Consider the following 14,059-nt stretch of genomic DNA (forward strand, 5'->3'; position numbering starts at 1 on the left):
GGCCAGGCAATCAGGGTTTAAATTTAGACACAAATCTAAACAGATACTGTCCTTCCCGGAGCGCTGCGCTCGTCAGGCAACAAGCAACAAGCTCTGCCTGCGCGCCCGAAGTTGGGGACACCGCATCTGCCTTCTTCTCTCTCCCCCTTCCTATCTTCTATCACCTTATCTTTATTCCCCTCCCACCCCTCCGTTTGGTCTCTATTTCTCTGCACTGCTCGCAGTTCCTGCTCTGGTATCTCTGCTTCGATCTCTCCGCTGTCCACACTTCCCTCTCCAGGCTGCAGGGTCCCTTTGCCTTTTTATTTGTGAGGAGAGAATCCCTTTCCTTCTAACTGCAGCTTCCCCTTCTCTTCCTTATTTTCAGTAATTTCACTCACCAATGAACTGTCTTTGGAAAGGCAGAATAGGAGGGGAGCGAGGGTGATTATTGGACTTGGACAGAATTTAAGGCGTTGTCCTGGCTGGGACTCCAGGAAGGACAAATAAATATCTGCTGGGTGATCCCGCCGAGAGAGGACAGGGATTAATTGTGGGCACTAACAGATGTCCCATGCAAGGCTGTCACCGTAAAGCAGGACCAACTCTTTCCACCTTGAATTTGCGTCTCACACCACCAGCTCAGAAGGTGGGATGGACAGCGATATCCCAGGGATGGACAGACTTGTGTACTGGAAGCGAGAAGCTTCCGTGGTGGTAGAAAAATTCGGATAGGGAAAAACAAGCCTCCTCCGGAAGGTTTTTGCTGCAGTTTCCCTTTCCACGCCGATCACAGTGCTGTAAACCGGACATCTCTTACAGCAACTGTTTGCATATGCTCCTTCTCAAAGAATTTCAGTCCCCACCTCTCGAGAGCAGGGTGGTGCAGAGGAATTTGGAAACGCTCCCTTTGTCTTCTGCTGGCTTCCTCGCCTGGAGTGCAGCTGCAAAGTGACACAATGTCATCTCGTCATCTTGGCACGATACCTTGGGGGCAGAAGAGATTTAAAACATATTTTCTATAAGGGATGCATACTTGTCCTTCGCAGTGTTTCACAAGTCCCTGCTGGCTGTGGCTGAAAACACTCCAGCATGGATATGTCAGCATCATGATACCCCAGCTCGCTGTGACTGATAGTGGCTCTTCCAGTGTAAATCGTGATCCAATTACCTCCCAGATTCAATACACAAGTCACTCTGTCCTTACCCAAAAGAATTACAGGCTGAGTTGCTGCAATCTGGAGATTGGGCAAGAGGACTAATTAATCTTCTGTTGTTGAAACATTAAATTAGATGAACACTAGATGAAACCCCTCTGCTGTGAGCAACCAGAAGATGCTGCAACTGTAGATACAAGAAAATAAAATCTAAAATAAATATGAAAATGAAACTACCACTTGCTTGGAAATCCTATTCATTTCTTCAAGTCCTGACAATGGTACATTAGGAGAGGGAATAGAAACTGAACTGAGAAGTTGGGTTGAGGCAGGGAGGGCAGGATTCTTCCACTGCTCATGCTTTGCCTGCTGTGGTGACAGAAGGATTTCAAGCTCAGGAATTTCACTGGACATGGGTCCTAAATGTTGTTTTCAAGATACCTGCCATGTAACACACCATCAAAGTCACACCTCCCATGACTGTTTCCTGCTGCCCAGGGGCTGTTTCAGTATTTTCTTTCTGCTTTCAGGGGTTCTGCTGTGCACAGGAAACCGTTTGCTTAGGTGTACAGAAAAGGAAACTGCTAGGCAGAGGCAGAATCACTTCACACATACTAGTAAAGCAAAAGTCATTGCAGGTGCCCCACCACAATTCTTCACTCCATTTATTTCTGCTTCCAAATACCTTGCCACAAAGCAAATCTTTTCTGCCTGCTGGATTCCCAAATGCCACTGCTCTGGGTATGGCATGCAGTACTGAGAGTACTTTTGCCATTTTGTCCGTGCTTTTGACACTTTTCTATGCTAAATCTTCCTGAAGGAGCAAGGGGTGGATTCACAGAAATATGGTGTATGTCATTGTCCAGACAGGAAGAAATTAGGTGTGGATTTTTTCTCCTCTTTCTTGTTTCTGGACTGAAAACCATGAGAAAAGATGAACAACCAAGCCACATGCTTTAGCTGCAAGAAACAAACCTTATTAAGGGAGGTTCTACAGAGAAACTGGGTGTTTTACACCCAGACTGATGTGCATGTGCAAGTATTTTGAGGTATCTTCAAGTATGACTCTTTGCATCCTTTTGTATATCCCTGCTTGCAAACCTGGGATTTAGCAGTGTCTATGAGACTAACTTGTTCTTACATCAAAAAAAAAAGAGAGTTCCACATCTGTTCTGCTCTGCAGGAAAAACAAAAATAATATAGTCATCACTAGTGCCATTAAAACAGGCTCTAGGGGGAAATTTCATTTGACTGAGAAAATGCTGCAGTTGTGGCCCCCTGGATTTTGCAGCTTCCTGTCTGATTCTTTTCAAGACATGTAAGGCCAACACAGCAAGTTTGTTTCAGAATAAATGACTGGCACTCCTGCTACAGGCAGCATGTGGAGGAGAGGTGCAAGGAACTCCTTCATCCTGGCATTCCTGCAAAACAGGTGGTGTAAGAGGTCCTGCCATGCTCAGAAACACTGTGGGTAGCATTTTGGCTACAAAGGACGGACAATGGAGCCTCTGCAGGGTGCTCAGATGGAACAACAAAAAAAAAAGGTACAGAGACATGGCTATGCTTTATTAAAAAAACAGCTAGTTAAAAGAGCTTTGGACTGCATCTGAAACTTTGTCTGTGGCATCTCTGTCCCTGCAGTTAATCTCATCTGGGTGTGTCTGCCTAGTGGCCAAATCTGGGAAGGTATGTTGGCCAGGGTGGTGGGAGGATGAAGGGTGGAGGGAGCTGTGGGTTCCTGCAAGACAGATTGCAGTTCTCTGCTTTTTTAAGACATTTGCTGAGTAGAGCTCACCTGTCAGTGCCAATATCTGAGGTGGTTCTCTCCACCTCTCTGCCTGGCCTTGGCTGCTGTTATCCACATAATTTCCTGGAATTCACACCACCAACCAGCAGCTGTTACTATGTTGGGCTTTTGACCTCCTGAAAATGGGGTCTCAACCCTTCCTGTTTCCACTCAAGCAACTCAATTCTCAACTGAAAAAAAGGGGGGGTGTGGATAAGGTAACCACCAAAGTAACAACATTTGCATTTCAAAGATCAACCAGCTTGAAAAGCCAACATCCTGTTTTGGGTTGGCCTCACGCACCAGGTCTGACACTGGCAGCCCCACAGGAAGAGAACGTGAGCAGCGTTTTTCTGTGGGAAACTTGATTTTTGAACCCACCCTTCTGCTAAGTGTGCCCTGAGCTGTCTGCCCGTGCCCCTCAGCACTAAACTAAACCACTAAACCAGTGTCAGCGGACACTGAGCCTCACCCTCCTCTTCAGGGACTTATCAGCAGGAAATGAACTCAGCTGGAAAGCTTTGTACCACTGACGTTTTTGTGCTCGGCTCCTGCAGCTGCAGGGAAGCACTTCTGGAGCACAAACACACCAACACACACGTGCCAACATCCATGCAGACACACAGACCAGCGTGCCAGGCCCTCTGCACCCCTGGGAACTGATGTTGGTGGGAAAGTCCCATTAGCAAAGGGAATTCGATGGAAGGATGAGGCTGTAAAGCGGCTCTCACTAAGCTGAATTGCAATGTGAGTTTGTGTGTTTTTCGTGGTGGCCACGTAAAAAAGTAGAGACTAACTGAAAGATTGAATAATTTCATGTGTTCCTGACTGTCAGCTGGTGCCTAGCATTGTGGTTCAGACTAACCAGGCTTCTTAATTAGGGCTTCCTAATTGCCAGGTTCTGGGCAAAAGCCTGTCCCGAACCAGAGTAAAGTTAAAAAATGCTGTATGGCACTCAGGGAGCATTTCACCTCATAATAACGAGATCACAGTGAGGTGCATCCCCCTGGCCCCACAGGGGCTGGTGGGTGGTGTTCACATAACTGATGTCACCTCCTGCAGCACCTGAATGTCTTTGGAGAGGTCTTCTTTCACTGCTGATCTGCTTGACTTGAGAGAACAAACTGAGCTGGGGTGTTAAGAGGCATGGCTGCATCCCATTGTACTCATAGTGGTGGGACAAATATTGTCAGCATGAGCCACTGACAGCTTGTTTCCAGACTGAATAATCCTCTACAGTCACTAGTTTTAGTACACCAGGCTTAATATAAACCAACAAAACCAGTCAGAAAGTGGCTGCTGACACAGTTCTGGGTGTATGTGCTGGTTTTGGTTACACTGTTCTCGGGCCAGTCCTACTGCCCATCTCTCAGTGCCTAGAAAGCAGTGTCACAAGTGGCCCTCACCAGCAGCTTCCTCAGCATGCAGCCCAAACTCTGACTGAACAAGGTTTTCTGGCTGAAAATGGAACAACACTTCTGGTCCCTAACAGGTTCTGCACAGAGGAACCTTGCCTTGCCACTGCCTTACTTAAAAAGCAAAAGACTTTTGGCTGAACACCAGGCCAATGCTGGCATCTCCTCAGGAGAGAATCTAACCAACATTTTTAGAAACAATTTGCATGGTGGGTCTCATGTGGCACCGAGCTTTGGCACTTCAAAGCACTGAGCACTTCAGCTTTTGCCAGAGCTGACTCACAGGTCAGGCTCTGCTGTCAAAGGCAGCGGCAGTGACTTTAATCACCCCGGCAAGTGACTTTAATCACCCTGGCTGTCATTTGGATGCAGAGAGCCCGCCTGGCTCAGGAATCAGCGCTGCACACAGCGAGACTGCACGGCCCCCGGGCGTTATCTGGACACAGAAAGGTTTCTGTTCACGGACAGACTGCATGACCTAGACAGGAAGCCTGGACCAGAGCACAGCTAGGCTGTGTCTGAGGAGAAGCCGTGCCCAGCCCATCCAGCTACCCGGCTGTCTACAGAGAGAAAACCAGCTCTGAAGAGGGCAGACAAAACATGACACAAGCCAGGATGGAGACCTTGCCCACTTTCTGACTGAAATACACCTCCAGGGACACAGCCTGAAGCCCATCACATACAAAACACACTGAAATTAAGATTGTTCCATGAACTCAGCCTTGGAGGAAGTAAGCTTGGCTCCATTTATGGTGAGATATTACTGTCTATTTACTGCTTTTTAAAAGCAGCGAAGCACATGAGTTGAAAAGGAGAACTAGTAGTGCCTAGCAATACTTTCTTGACCCTGTTATGCAAGGATGCTGAGAACCCCTAGACAATATTGCAGCAAAACAGAGAGAATCCTTCTCCTTTCTCTGAGATCTAACTGAGGAAGTGAGAGAACCTAGTGGCTGCACATCAGGGGTTTAGAGTATCTTTTTTTTCCTTTTTTTTTTTTTTTCTACAAATATTTCATCTGAACATCTCCCAGAGAAGGCAGCAGCAGAAGGTTCCATGTGTCCTGGAGAGCAGGCAGGGATCTCTGCCCAAGCGACAGGCAAGGGGAATATTGGAGGAAAAATTGTTGTGCCTGTACAGGACAGTAGATAAATAACAGGGGACGGATGGGTGTGTGTTTTCCTTGCTGAGTTCAGCTCAACAGGATGATCCATCTGGCCTGCTATGAGCTGTGGGTGCTGTGGGGCACCTGGGACAGATGGTGGCCACAGGGCAAGTTAATTTGGCTTTCTCAGTGCTACATTGCTGTTTACACAGTGTGGATATACTTGGATCCAGGTGGAAATATAAAAATCCACCATCTTTTAGGACAAGTTGAATCAAGTCTCATTATTACCCCAGTTTAAAGCATCTCTTTATACAAACCTTCATAAGGTTACTGAGCACAAAGTGATGGATAAAACAAGCTAGCTCTGTGTTTATTTGGGTAAGTAATGCTTAGAAGAGCCTTCAGTGGAAGGTGGAATGGTGTCCAGCTAACAAAGACAAGCCTTGTGGAGGAGAGGGCTCGGACACACACCCTGCAGTGTGCAAGAGGTAACACCTGAGCCTAGTGGCAAATCATTCTGCGGGCTTTGTGTCCCAAAACAGACAGTCCCTGCTGCTGTGATTACAGGGTGAGGTTCTCCCAAGGGAAGGCCAGGACCCAAACACCTGTGGTGACACAGAACCAGCCTGATTTGGCGGTAGGCAGCGACAGTGGGTGCCACCCCTTGGATTGTAGAATGACAGAACCATTGTGGTTGGGAAAGAACTTCAGAATCACCGTGCTCACCATGAAAGCGTGTCCTCAAGTGCCGTATCCACGCGGTTTTTGGGCACTTCCAGGATGGAACAGGCTCCCCCAGGCACACAAGGGACGGCTGCTGCCGGGCACCACGGTCTGTCCCGCATCACCCAGAGCGCAGAACGGGCGTGCCGGAGAGGGGGACTGGCTCGGCACGGGCGGGAGCCGCCGGGACCTGGTGGGGACAGCCCCGGGATATCGCCGGGACATTGCCAGGACATCCCCGGGATATTGCCGGGATATTGCCAGGACATCCCCGGGATATTGCCGGGACATCCCTGGGATATTGACGGGATATTGCCGGGACATCCGCGGGATATTGCGGAGATAACGCCGGGAGCCGCGTCCCGCCAGCGCCCCCCTCAGGCCGGCGCGAGCGCTGCCGCCTCCTTCCCAAGCTGAGGTGAGGGCCGTTCCCGGTGCTCCAGGAAACGGGAATTCTGTGGGCCAGGGCGGGTGAGGTCCGACAGGGCCATACCTGGAATGTTGTTGTGCAGTTTTGGGCCCCTCACTTGGAACAAGGCATTGAGGGTGTGGAGCTCGAGTGTTCTGAGAAGCCGCTGAGGGAGCTGGGGGTGTTTGTCCGGAGAGAAGGAGGCTCAGGGGGGCCTGATGCTCCCTGAAGGGAGGGTGGAGCCAGGTGGGGCTGGGCGAGAGAAAACGGCCTCAGGCTGTGCCAGCGAGGCTCGGGTTGGACACGAGGAAGAATTTCTCCACAGAAAGGGTGATGAGACAGTGGATGTTCCCTGGAATGACGGCCCCGGGAGGTGTTCAGGGGCAGGCCGGCTGTGTCACTCGGAGCCATGCCGCGGGCTCTCGGCAGTGCCGGCTCTCAGCTCGGACTCGCCGCGTTTGGGCTCTGTCCCCTCAGCTCGCTGACGCAGAGCAGCGCTCCCATTGGCTGCCGGGCTGCCGTGACTCCGCCCCCTCCCGGGCCGCGTCTCAGGGTTGTTTACAACGGCCGCGCATTGACCCGCCCCCAGAGGCTCTCATTGGCTGAGGCGGGCGGGCCTCACAAGTCGATTGGCTAACAGGGGGGGCGGTGCCTCGTCACCCCGGGCTTGTCGCTCATTGGCTCGGGGGGGCGGGCAGCGCTGCTCCCATTGGTGAGGCACGGCGAGGCCCCGCCCCCCGGCGCGGTGCGTGGGGAGCAGGGGCGGGCCCGGCAGTCGGCGGCCGGCGCGGTGCGGGGAGCGATGCGCGGATCCGCGGCTTTGCGCGGAGCGATGTCCGTGTCCTCAGCTGGCCGGGGAGCGATGGCGCGGCTGCTGCTGCTGTGCACCGCACCGGCGCTGCTGCTGGCGGCCGTGGCGGCCATCCCGCCGCCCGAGGAGGCGGCGCGCATGGCGCGCTACGTCCTGCACAGCTGCGACTGGGGCGCGCTGGCCACGCTGTCGGCGCAGGAGGGGCTGCGCGGCCGCCCCTTCGCCAACATCTTCTCCCTCAGCGACGGCCCGCCCGGGCCCTGCGGCGGCAGCGGCGTGCCCTACCTGTACCTGACGGACATGGAGATCTCCGTGCAGGACCTGGAGGTGAGCGGGGCGGGCGGCGCGGGGACGCTGCGCTGGTGTGACAGTGACCGCGCCAAGGGCGCTCCGAGAAGCGCCCGCGTTACTCGGGCCTGCGCTCAGCAGCGAGCGGAGATTGTTGTGACAGCGATGATCACACAGCCACGGAATTCCTGGGGCTGGGAGGGACCTCTGGAGATCGTTCAGCCCAGCCCACACACGGCAGGGTCACCTCGGGCAGGTGACAGGAGCGCGTCCAGGTAGGGCTCTCCTAACAGGGAGACTCCACCACCTCCCTGGGCAGCTGTTGCAGTGCCCTGCCACCCTCAGCGTAAAAATGCTTCTTCATCTGTTTTGGTTTATGGCTCTTCCATGAATGTTCCCTCGTTTGTCAGCCCTGGGCACAATTCCTAGCCCTTGGGCAGCCAAGCAGCAGCAGTGGTGGCAAGAAGTTCCTGAGAAGTTCCTGCTGATCGTGGTCTTGAGGGAAAAAAAAAAAGGGCAGCACCAGGCAGAGGAATTGTCTGCAGCTTCCAGAAGCGCTGAGCAAAGAAGTGAGGTGCCACAGAATACCTGAAGAGGGAAAAATTCACACAAAAATAAGAGTCAAAAGGGCTGCGACTTGTCAGTGTGGCACCTAAGTAAAGACAATTCTTGCAGAGCCTGCTGAAGGAATAGTTCCTGAATCTCTGGAGCTTACCGTAAAGGGAAACACACGTGGAAGGGCAGTGTTGGCATGCTGAGACTCTGAGGGTGTAATTGGCCTTGTCCCAGATCTTTTATGGCCAAGGGTTTGCTAAGAACTTAATGAAACAGCAGCTGTACGGCCCCTTTATTAGGTTTGTTTGTTTGTTTTAGTGACTAGTACAATATTAGTAAACACTAAAGCTAATTTTTCAGACTGTTTTATCATTTTTTTGTTTGTTACCTTAAAATAGTTTAATTATGTATCTAAGTACTATTGAGAGTCTAATTTATTTTTCCTGCTACCTTTCTCTCCATCCTGGATACAGCTGTTTGCTTTCATAATAACATAAACCCCATGGTATAAACTGGTAATGAATATTTCCTTCTGAAGGCTCCTCAACAAGTCCTTATTTTGCTGCTTCAGGGCAGAAACTCCTGACATGTGATAGTCACAGGCAAGGGAGAAGGTGCCGAATAATCATGAGTCAGCTTTTTGGGAGTTAGGCAACTTCCTATCTCTCAAGTTGTTCCTTCTGTTTCATGAGGTCACCGGTGCTCTCGGTGACTTTGGAGGTTTCTCTTGGACATGAGCCTTTCTAATGAAACCTCTCAAAGCAGGGGAGCTTCCCGTACTGGGAGATAATGACCCTTAGTACGTGGCATTCTGCAGTCCTGTTTGGCACCAATACTTTCAAGCCATGGTCACCAAATTAGTTTTTAGAAAAACAATCAGATATGAGTTCTTTAATTCTTGAAGTTAGGTGTTTCACTTAAATACTCAGAATTTTTTTTAAACCCAACTTCTAAAATTCACTTTAAATGCCAAAAGGGCTGTTTGGGGGAGCCAGGAGGCTGTTTTGAGGAGATGTTTGTTCTAAGTAATTTTACCAACAGTTGTGAAGCTCAGTGTGTTGCCTTCTCAGTAACACTTTGCCCTTCCACCAGAATTAACCTGATGAAGTTCACTATTCGTTTTCTCTGCTGTCCTTTGCATCTGTAAATTGTAATATATCATCATTTGCATGTGAAATGGGTAGGCTGAATTCAGAGTTTTAAGGACTGTTGTTCTGTTTGCATTTTATGTTAACAAGCTTCAGCACACCTCTGAGCTGGGCTTTATTTCAGATTCAGAGCTCACCCACGGAGCCTTTCAGATGTAGTTAAGAGAAGATGATGACAGCTCTGTTCTTTTTGCCAGAATTACCGAGCTGAACAAAGTACCAAGAGCTGAATAAAGTACCAAGAGCTGAAATTGTGTCAGGTATGACATTTTTCTTCACATAAGAAAAGTAAGCATAAACCTCTTATCTTACTTCTTGCATTTCAGGTCAATTCAAATGCCTCCTTGACTGTGTCTTTGGCACAGACTCCTTACTGCAGGAAGCACAAATATGATCCCCAGAACCCCCTCTGTGCCCACATAATCTTTGTTGGGAGCATTGTAAAGGTAAGCAGCTGAAAGCTGACGCTGGGCAAGGTTGTGTGCATCAAATAGGGATTTGTTTAGTGGAGGGAGAGGAGAAAGGTGAGAAATTCTGTGCAGAAGCATAGGCTGATATGTTCTGTGTCAGCTTATAGTTTGTGGGAGGAAAATGAAGTTAACACTTGATTTTTGCAGGAGTTTTGTTGACGTGCCTTTAGCAATGAGTTTAGGGAGACAATAAGCAGTATCTCCTAGGAGGAATTGAGAACTGCATGTGATATTCATTAAAGATCCTAATCTCATGATTGGGGATAATGATTGAGGATGAGAACCAGTCATCACTATGCTCTCTTGCATGACAGTCTCAATTCTTATTTGGTGTTTTCACAGCTCTGATATTTGTACATTGCACTCAGCAATCTTGTAGTTGCTTTCCAGAGTTTCTCATTGATAACTGAATTGATTTCATTTAGGTGGTTCTTCTTGTACCATACCCAGAGCTCTAAATTGTTAATTTAACATCTGTGTATTGTATATTAAGTCCTGTCACACATTTCAGCCTCCCTTCTCTGCAGATTCTGTTAAACCATCCTCTGTGTGTGTGTGTGTTTGCAAATGTCTGGGCACAGTTGGATCTGTTCCTGTCAGTTTGAATGATCAGGTGCAGAGGAGGTAAAATTACACCTAAGACATCACATTATAATAATTCACCTAGAATCCACACTTCTCTGTTTTGTGATTTGTTTAAAGATTTATTCTTATGTTTATGAAGTACTTTATTGCTCATGCCAACTCTAAAAGCAGCATTTTGATTTAATGTTAAAATCCACTACTTTGGAAGTGTCTGTCTCACACAGTTGCACATCACACTGAAGATGAGCAGACTCAGCCACAGTAATGAGCCCCTTGGGACAAGACATGGCTGAACTAAAAAAGCACACTGCTGTCAGCAGTGGTTTTTTAGCAAAAACTCATCTTTACACGACTATCTTATTGTAATATTTTCCTGTTTTTTGTTCAGGTGAATGATTCAGAAGCAGGCATAGCACAGAAAGCATTATTCACTCGCCACCCTGAAATGGAAAGTTGGCCCAAGGATCATAATTGGTTCTTTGCCAAATTTAACATCACCAATATTTGGGTCCTGGACTACTTTGGTGGATTGAAAATTGTGACACCAGAAGAGTACTACAGTGTCAAGCCTTAGTAAGTACTGAAGTTTTTATTGGCTAGCTCTCATTATATTTCACACCTGTAAAACTTTTTGTTTTTAACAAGGAGGAGTGACTCCTGTAGAACTGGCTTGGTCACTGTCCTCTGGATTAATTGCAAGACAGGTGATGTTTTGGTGTAATGATTAATAGTAGTGAGACTCCTCAGCATTTCTGAAGCTATATTAATGGGATTGCAGCAATATTGCTGATACTTCCAAAAGAAAAATTGCTGTTGAATCTGTCCTTATGATATTGAAGTATAGAGAAATTGTGCTCTATTGTCTACATAAAACCAAGTCCTCAAAACTATCAAATATATTTTAGCACAGTTAACATGAATTATGCATTCATTTCACTCTTATTCTTACTCCTTGTAGGTGGAAGAAGATCCTTGGTGATGCTGATGTGGAAATGAATTATTTGGCTGTTTTATGAAAGATTTATTTTTTCTATGTAGTGTAGACTGAATTAATAATACAATAAATCAAACACCTTGCATTGTTAATGAGTAATTATTACTCTTACGAAGTAGAACTCACTAACATGAATCATGTCACACTGAAAAACCCTTGTGCATAAGCAATAACTAAATTTTATTTACTGGATGTAAATTTGGAAAGGTGTCTGACAGTGTGCATTCAGAAATGTTGTGTTTACTGGAACCTAAACAATTTGTCCAGTTCTAAAGCTTTCAGTGCCTTAGTTAAATAATATTTTTCTGAGCACTTTAGTACCAGCTTAGTTTAGAATTTTATGGTGAAGTTCTACAGGGCGGCTCAGCTGATGGAATGGAAAACATTGCCTGTATTACAGTGGCAAATGATGTGCTGAGTTCCCAAATCCTGTTAAGAGTTTCCTTTGCACGCTGATAAACTCACTTGTTTGAGCCATTTTTCAGTTTTATTGAATGTGCTGTAGAATACAGTTGTGTTCGTGCCAGCTGTACCTATACCTCAGGATAAGTTCTGGGTAATTCCTCAGCTGATTATGTGCCCTGACTCTGTAATAAAAGCAGATGAGCAGTACCTAAAACATCTGACTTAAGAAGAGCAGTGTCGTCTAAATTCAGTGAGAATGTTGTGATTGAGATTCTGAAGTACTCAGCTTTGTTAGTCTGATCAAATGGCAGTTTATCAGCTTTTATCACACCCAACAGCAGAACTGATCAGATTTTGGGGTCTGGAAGCCTTGCACAGCAATTTTGGATTAGTAACCCAGAAGTGAAAAAGAAGCAATACAGTATGACACAAATTATTCACGATTTGTAGAGAATGAAAATTAATGAAAGGTCTGCTTAATTAATTTGTGTTGAAGTAAGGTGCACCCAAGCACAAAAACCATCTTTTTAACATCCTCTCTGATCTGCTGTGTGCTAAGTTCACAAACACTAAAAAGTGTTTATGAACAAATAAATTGATTTTACAGTGAGCAAATATTACTTAGTTGACCCAGAGTAAAGAATTTAGACTCCTTAGTGGAGGTTGATATATAGAACAGTGGGATTTGTCATGTGAAATCCCTATATCTTAATATTGTTGTTATATCACTCCTTTTCTCAAATACTGGGATGATTTGTGAAAGTATATTTTATCTAAGTTATTAAGGGTTCTTGCTTCATAAGGGAAAGGAAGGTACTTGGTACTGTTCTACTGTTCTGTTCCACTATTTAGAAGCTAATTTAGGATCAGCAAAACTTACAATATAGAAACAATTTATGTTGAATAGGTAACACTGATATTTAATGTGAAATTGAAAAATATTTTTATATTAGGTATGAGAGTTGTAAAAACTCAAATGAATCTCTGTCATGGACTCAATCCTTTCTGTGAGGACACCTGAATGTATTTCATGTAACCCTGTAACTTCTGATGTGTGAGACTGATGTTGCTTTTGTTAAAATTAAAATATTTTTTGACAAGTGGTGTCAAGCATTATTTGTTACATGTCCAAGAATTATTCTCTCCCTCCTGCTCTCTTTCATACAAGCATTCTCTTTTCTGTTCTTGTTTTACTGTCTCTCTGATGTCTTTCGTTCTTGCTGGAATTAATGGGGAAATGTCCCTACTTATACCTACCTTCCCCTCCTTGGATTAAATGTCTTTGTACTTCACATGATTTCCTGTATCTAATGCTGTGAAATGGAAAATTGGAGAGACAAATGCCATCATTCCACACATCCTCAAATTCCTTCTTCCACCAGCTGCTTCTGCACCCCCAGATTCCTCACTGGTAGGGCAGGGTGAGAAGCAGGAAAAGTCTTGACATTGCATAAACAATAAAACATTGTTGTGTATCAAGGCTGTTTTAAGCACAAATTCAAAACGTTGCCCCAAGCAAGCTAAGGAAAAAAAACCCCAACCACAAAACCCAAATCTCCATCCCAGTCAAAACCAGTACACCACCTTCAAAGTATTGCTTGAGGGTTTGGTGCAGAATAAGGCTGGCTTTGTTTCTGGTTTTGTTCTGCTTTTACTATCAATTCCCAAGTATTTGCTCTTTGGAAGAGCAGGGGCCTTTTTGGCTAACAGTAAGATCTTAAAGCAGTTTTATAATACTACTGCAACAATTGTAGATCATCCAATCTACAATTCTTGAAATTTGTGAGGACCCCTATGGGAGAAGAGTTTGTAAGGAGAGTGCAGAGAATTAAAGCTGTACTGATTAGAGGAGTGGGAACAGCCTTGCCTGCCCAATGAGGATGGGGGTTAGAGAAGAGTGGGTTGATTAACTGTTGGAGAATTAGTGGGAGTTAGAACTTAAAACTCTGAGTCTGCTGGCTGTGCTGTGAGCAGAAGGGGACATGTGGTTGTGCAAGGAACAGACAAGGTAAGGAGATGCTGTGTGAGGGACAGGTGGCTGGGTAAGGGATGGGTTGGGGTTAGGAGTCATGCAGAAGGAAAAAGGAAATTTGCAGAGAGGAGAGAAGGAATCAGTGCTGTGTGGAGTTGCCTGAGAGGAGGCAGGAAAAGTTTTTAGTAAAGGGCTGATGATGGTGTTAGTCCAGTGTGTCTCAACATAATTACTACAGACCCCAACCAGGTGTT

At 46.6% G+C, this 14,059-nt stretch overlaps 1 protein-coding gene and 1 long non-coding RNA gene across 3 annotated transcripts; both read left to right on the top strand.

Moving 5' to 3' along the window:
• Window positions 1–7,349: 7,349 nt before the first annotated feature.
• Window positions 7,350–12,949, top strand: CREG1 (cellular repressor of E1A stimulated genes 1). 2 transcript variants are annotated; one of them, XM_033053258.2, is made up of 4 exons: window positions 7,350–7,715; window positions 9,706–9,825; window positions 10,823–11,007; window positions 11,393–12,949. In XM_033053258.2, coding segments are annotated over exons 1-4 (642 nt in total). In that variant the 5' UTR covers window positions 7,350–7,379; the 3' UTR covers window positions 11,394–12,949. The 2 variants fall into 2 exon arrangements, with proteins under 2 accessions (XP_032909149.1, XP_032909150.1); XM_033053259.1 differs by lacking the exon at window positions 11,393–12,949 and having other exon boundaries at window positions 10,823–11,008.
• LOC116993026 lies at window positions 7,722–9,591 on the top strand. Its single transcript, XR_004417168.1, has 2 exons — window positions 7,722–8,530; window positions 9,504–9,591. It is a non-coding gene; the product is annotated as an uncharacterized LOC116993026 (long non-coding RNA).
• Window positions 12,950–14,059: the final 1,110 nt, after the last annotated feature.

Source organism: Catharus ustulatus, chromosome 2 (assembly GCF_009819885.2).
Source record: "Catharus ustulatus isolate bCatUst1 chromosome 2, bCatUst1.pri.v2, whole genome shotgun sequence".
Classification (NCBI taxonomy): domain Eukaryota; kingdom Metazoa; phylum Chordata; class Aves; order Passeriformes; family Turdidae; genus Catharus; species Catharus ustulatus.

What these genes read in the sequence shown, in the direction of transcription:
- CREG1 (XM_033053258.2), top strand. Translation starts at nt 7,380, where the DNA reads ATGCGCGGATCCGCGGCTTTGCGCGGAGCGATGTCCGTGTCCTCAGCT. An exon ending in TCTCCGTGCAGGACCTGGAG is followed by an intron (nt 7,716 to 9,705) that starts GTGAGCGGGGCG and finishes CTTGCATTTCAG; the next exon opens with GTCAATTCAAATGCCTCCTT. An exon ending in TTGTTGGGAGCATTGTAAAG is followed by an intron (nt 9,826 to 10,822) that starts GTAAGCAGCTGA and finishes TTTTTTGTTCAG; the next exon opens with GTGAATGATTCAGAAGCAGG.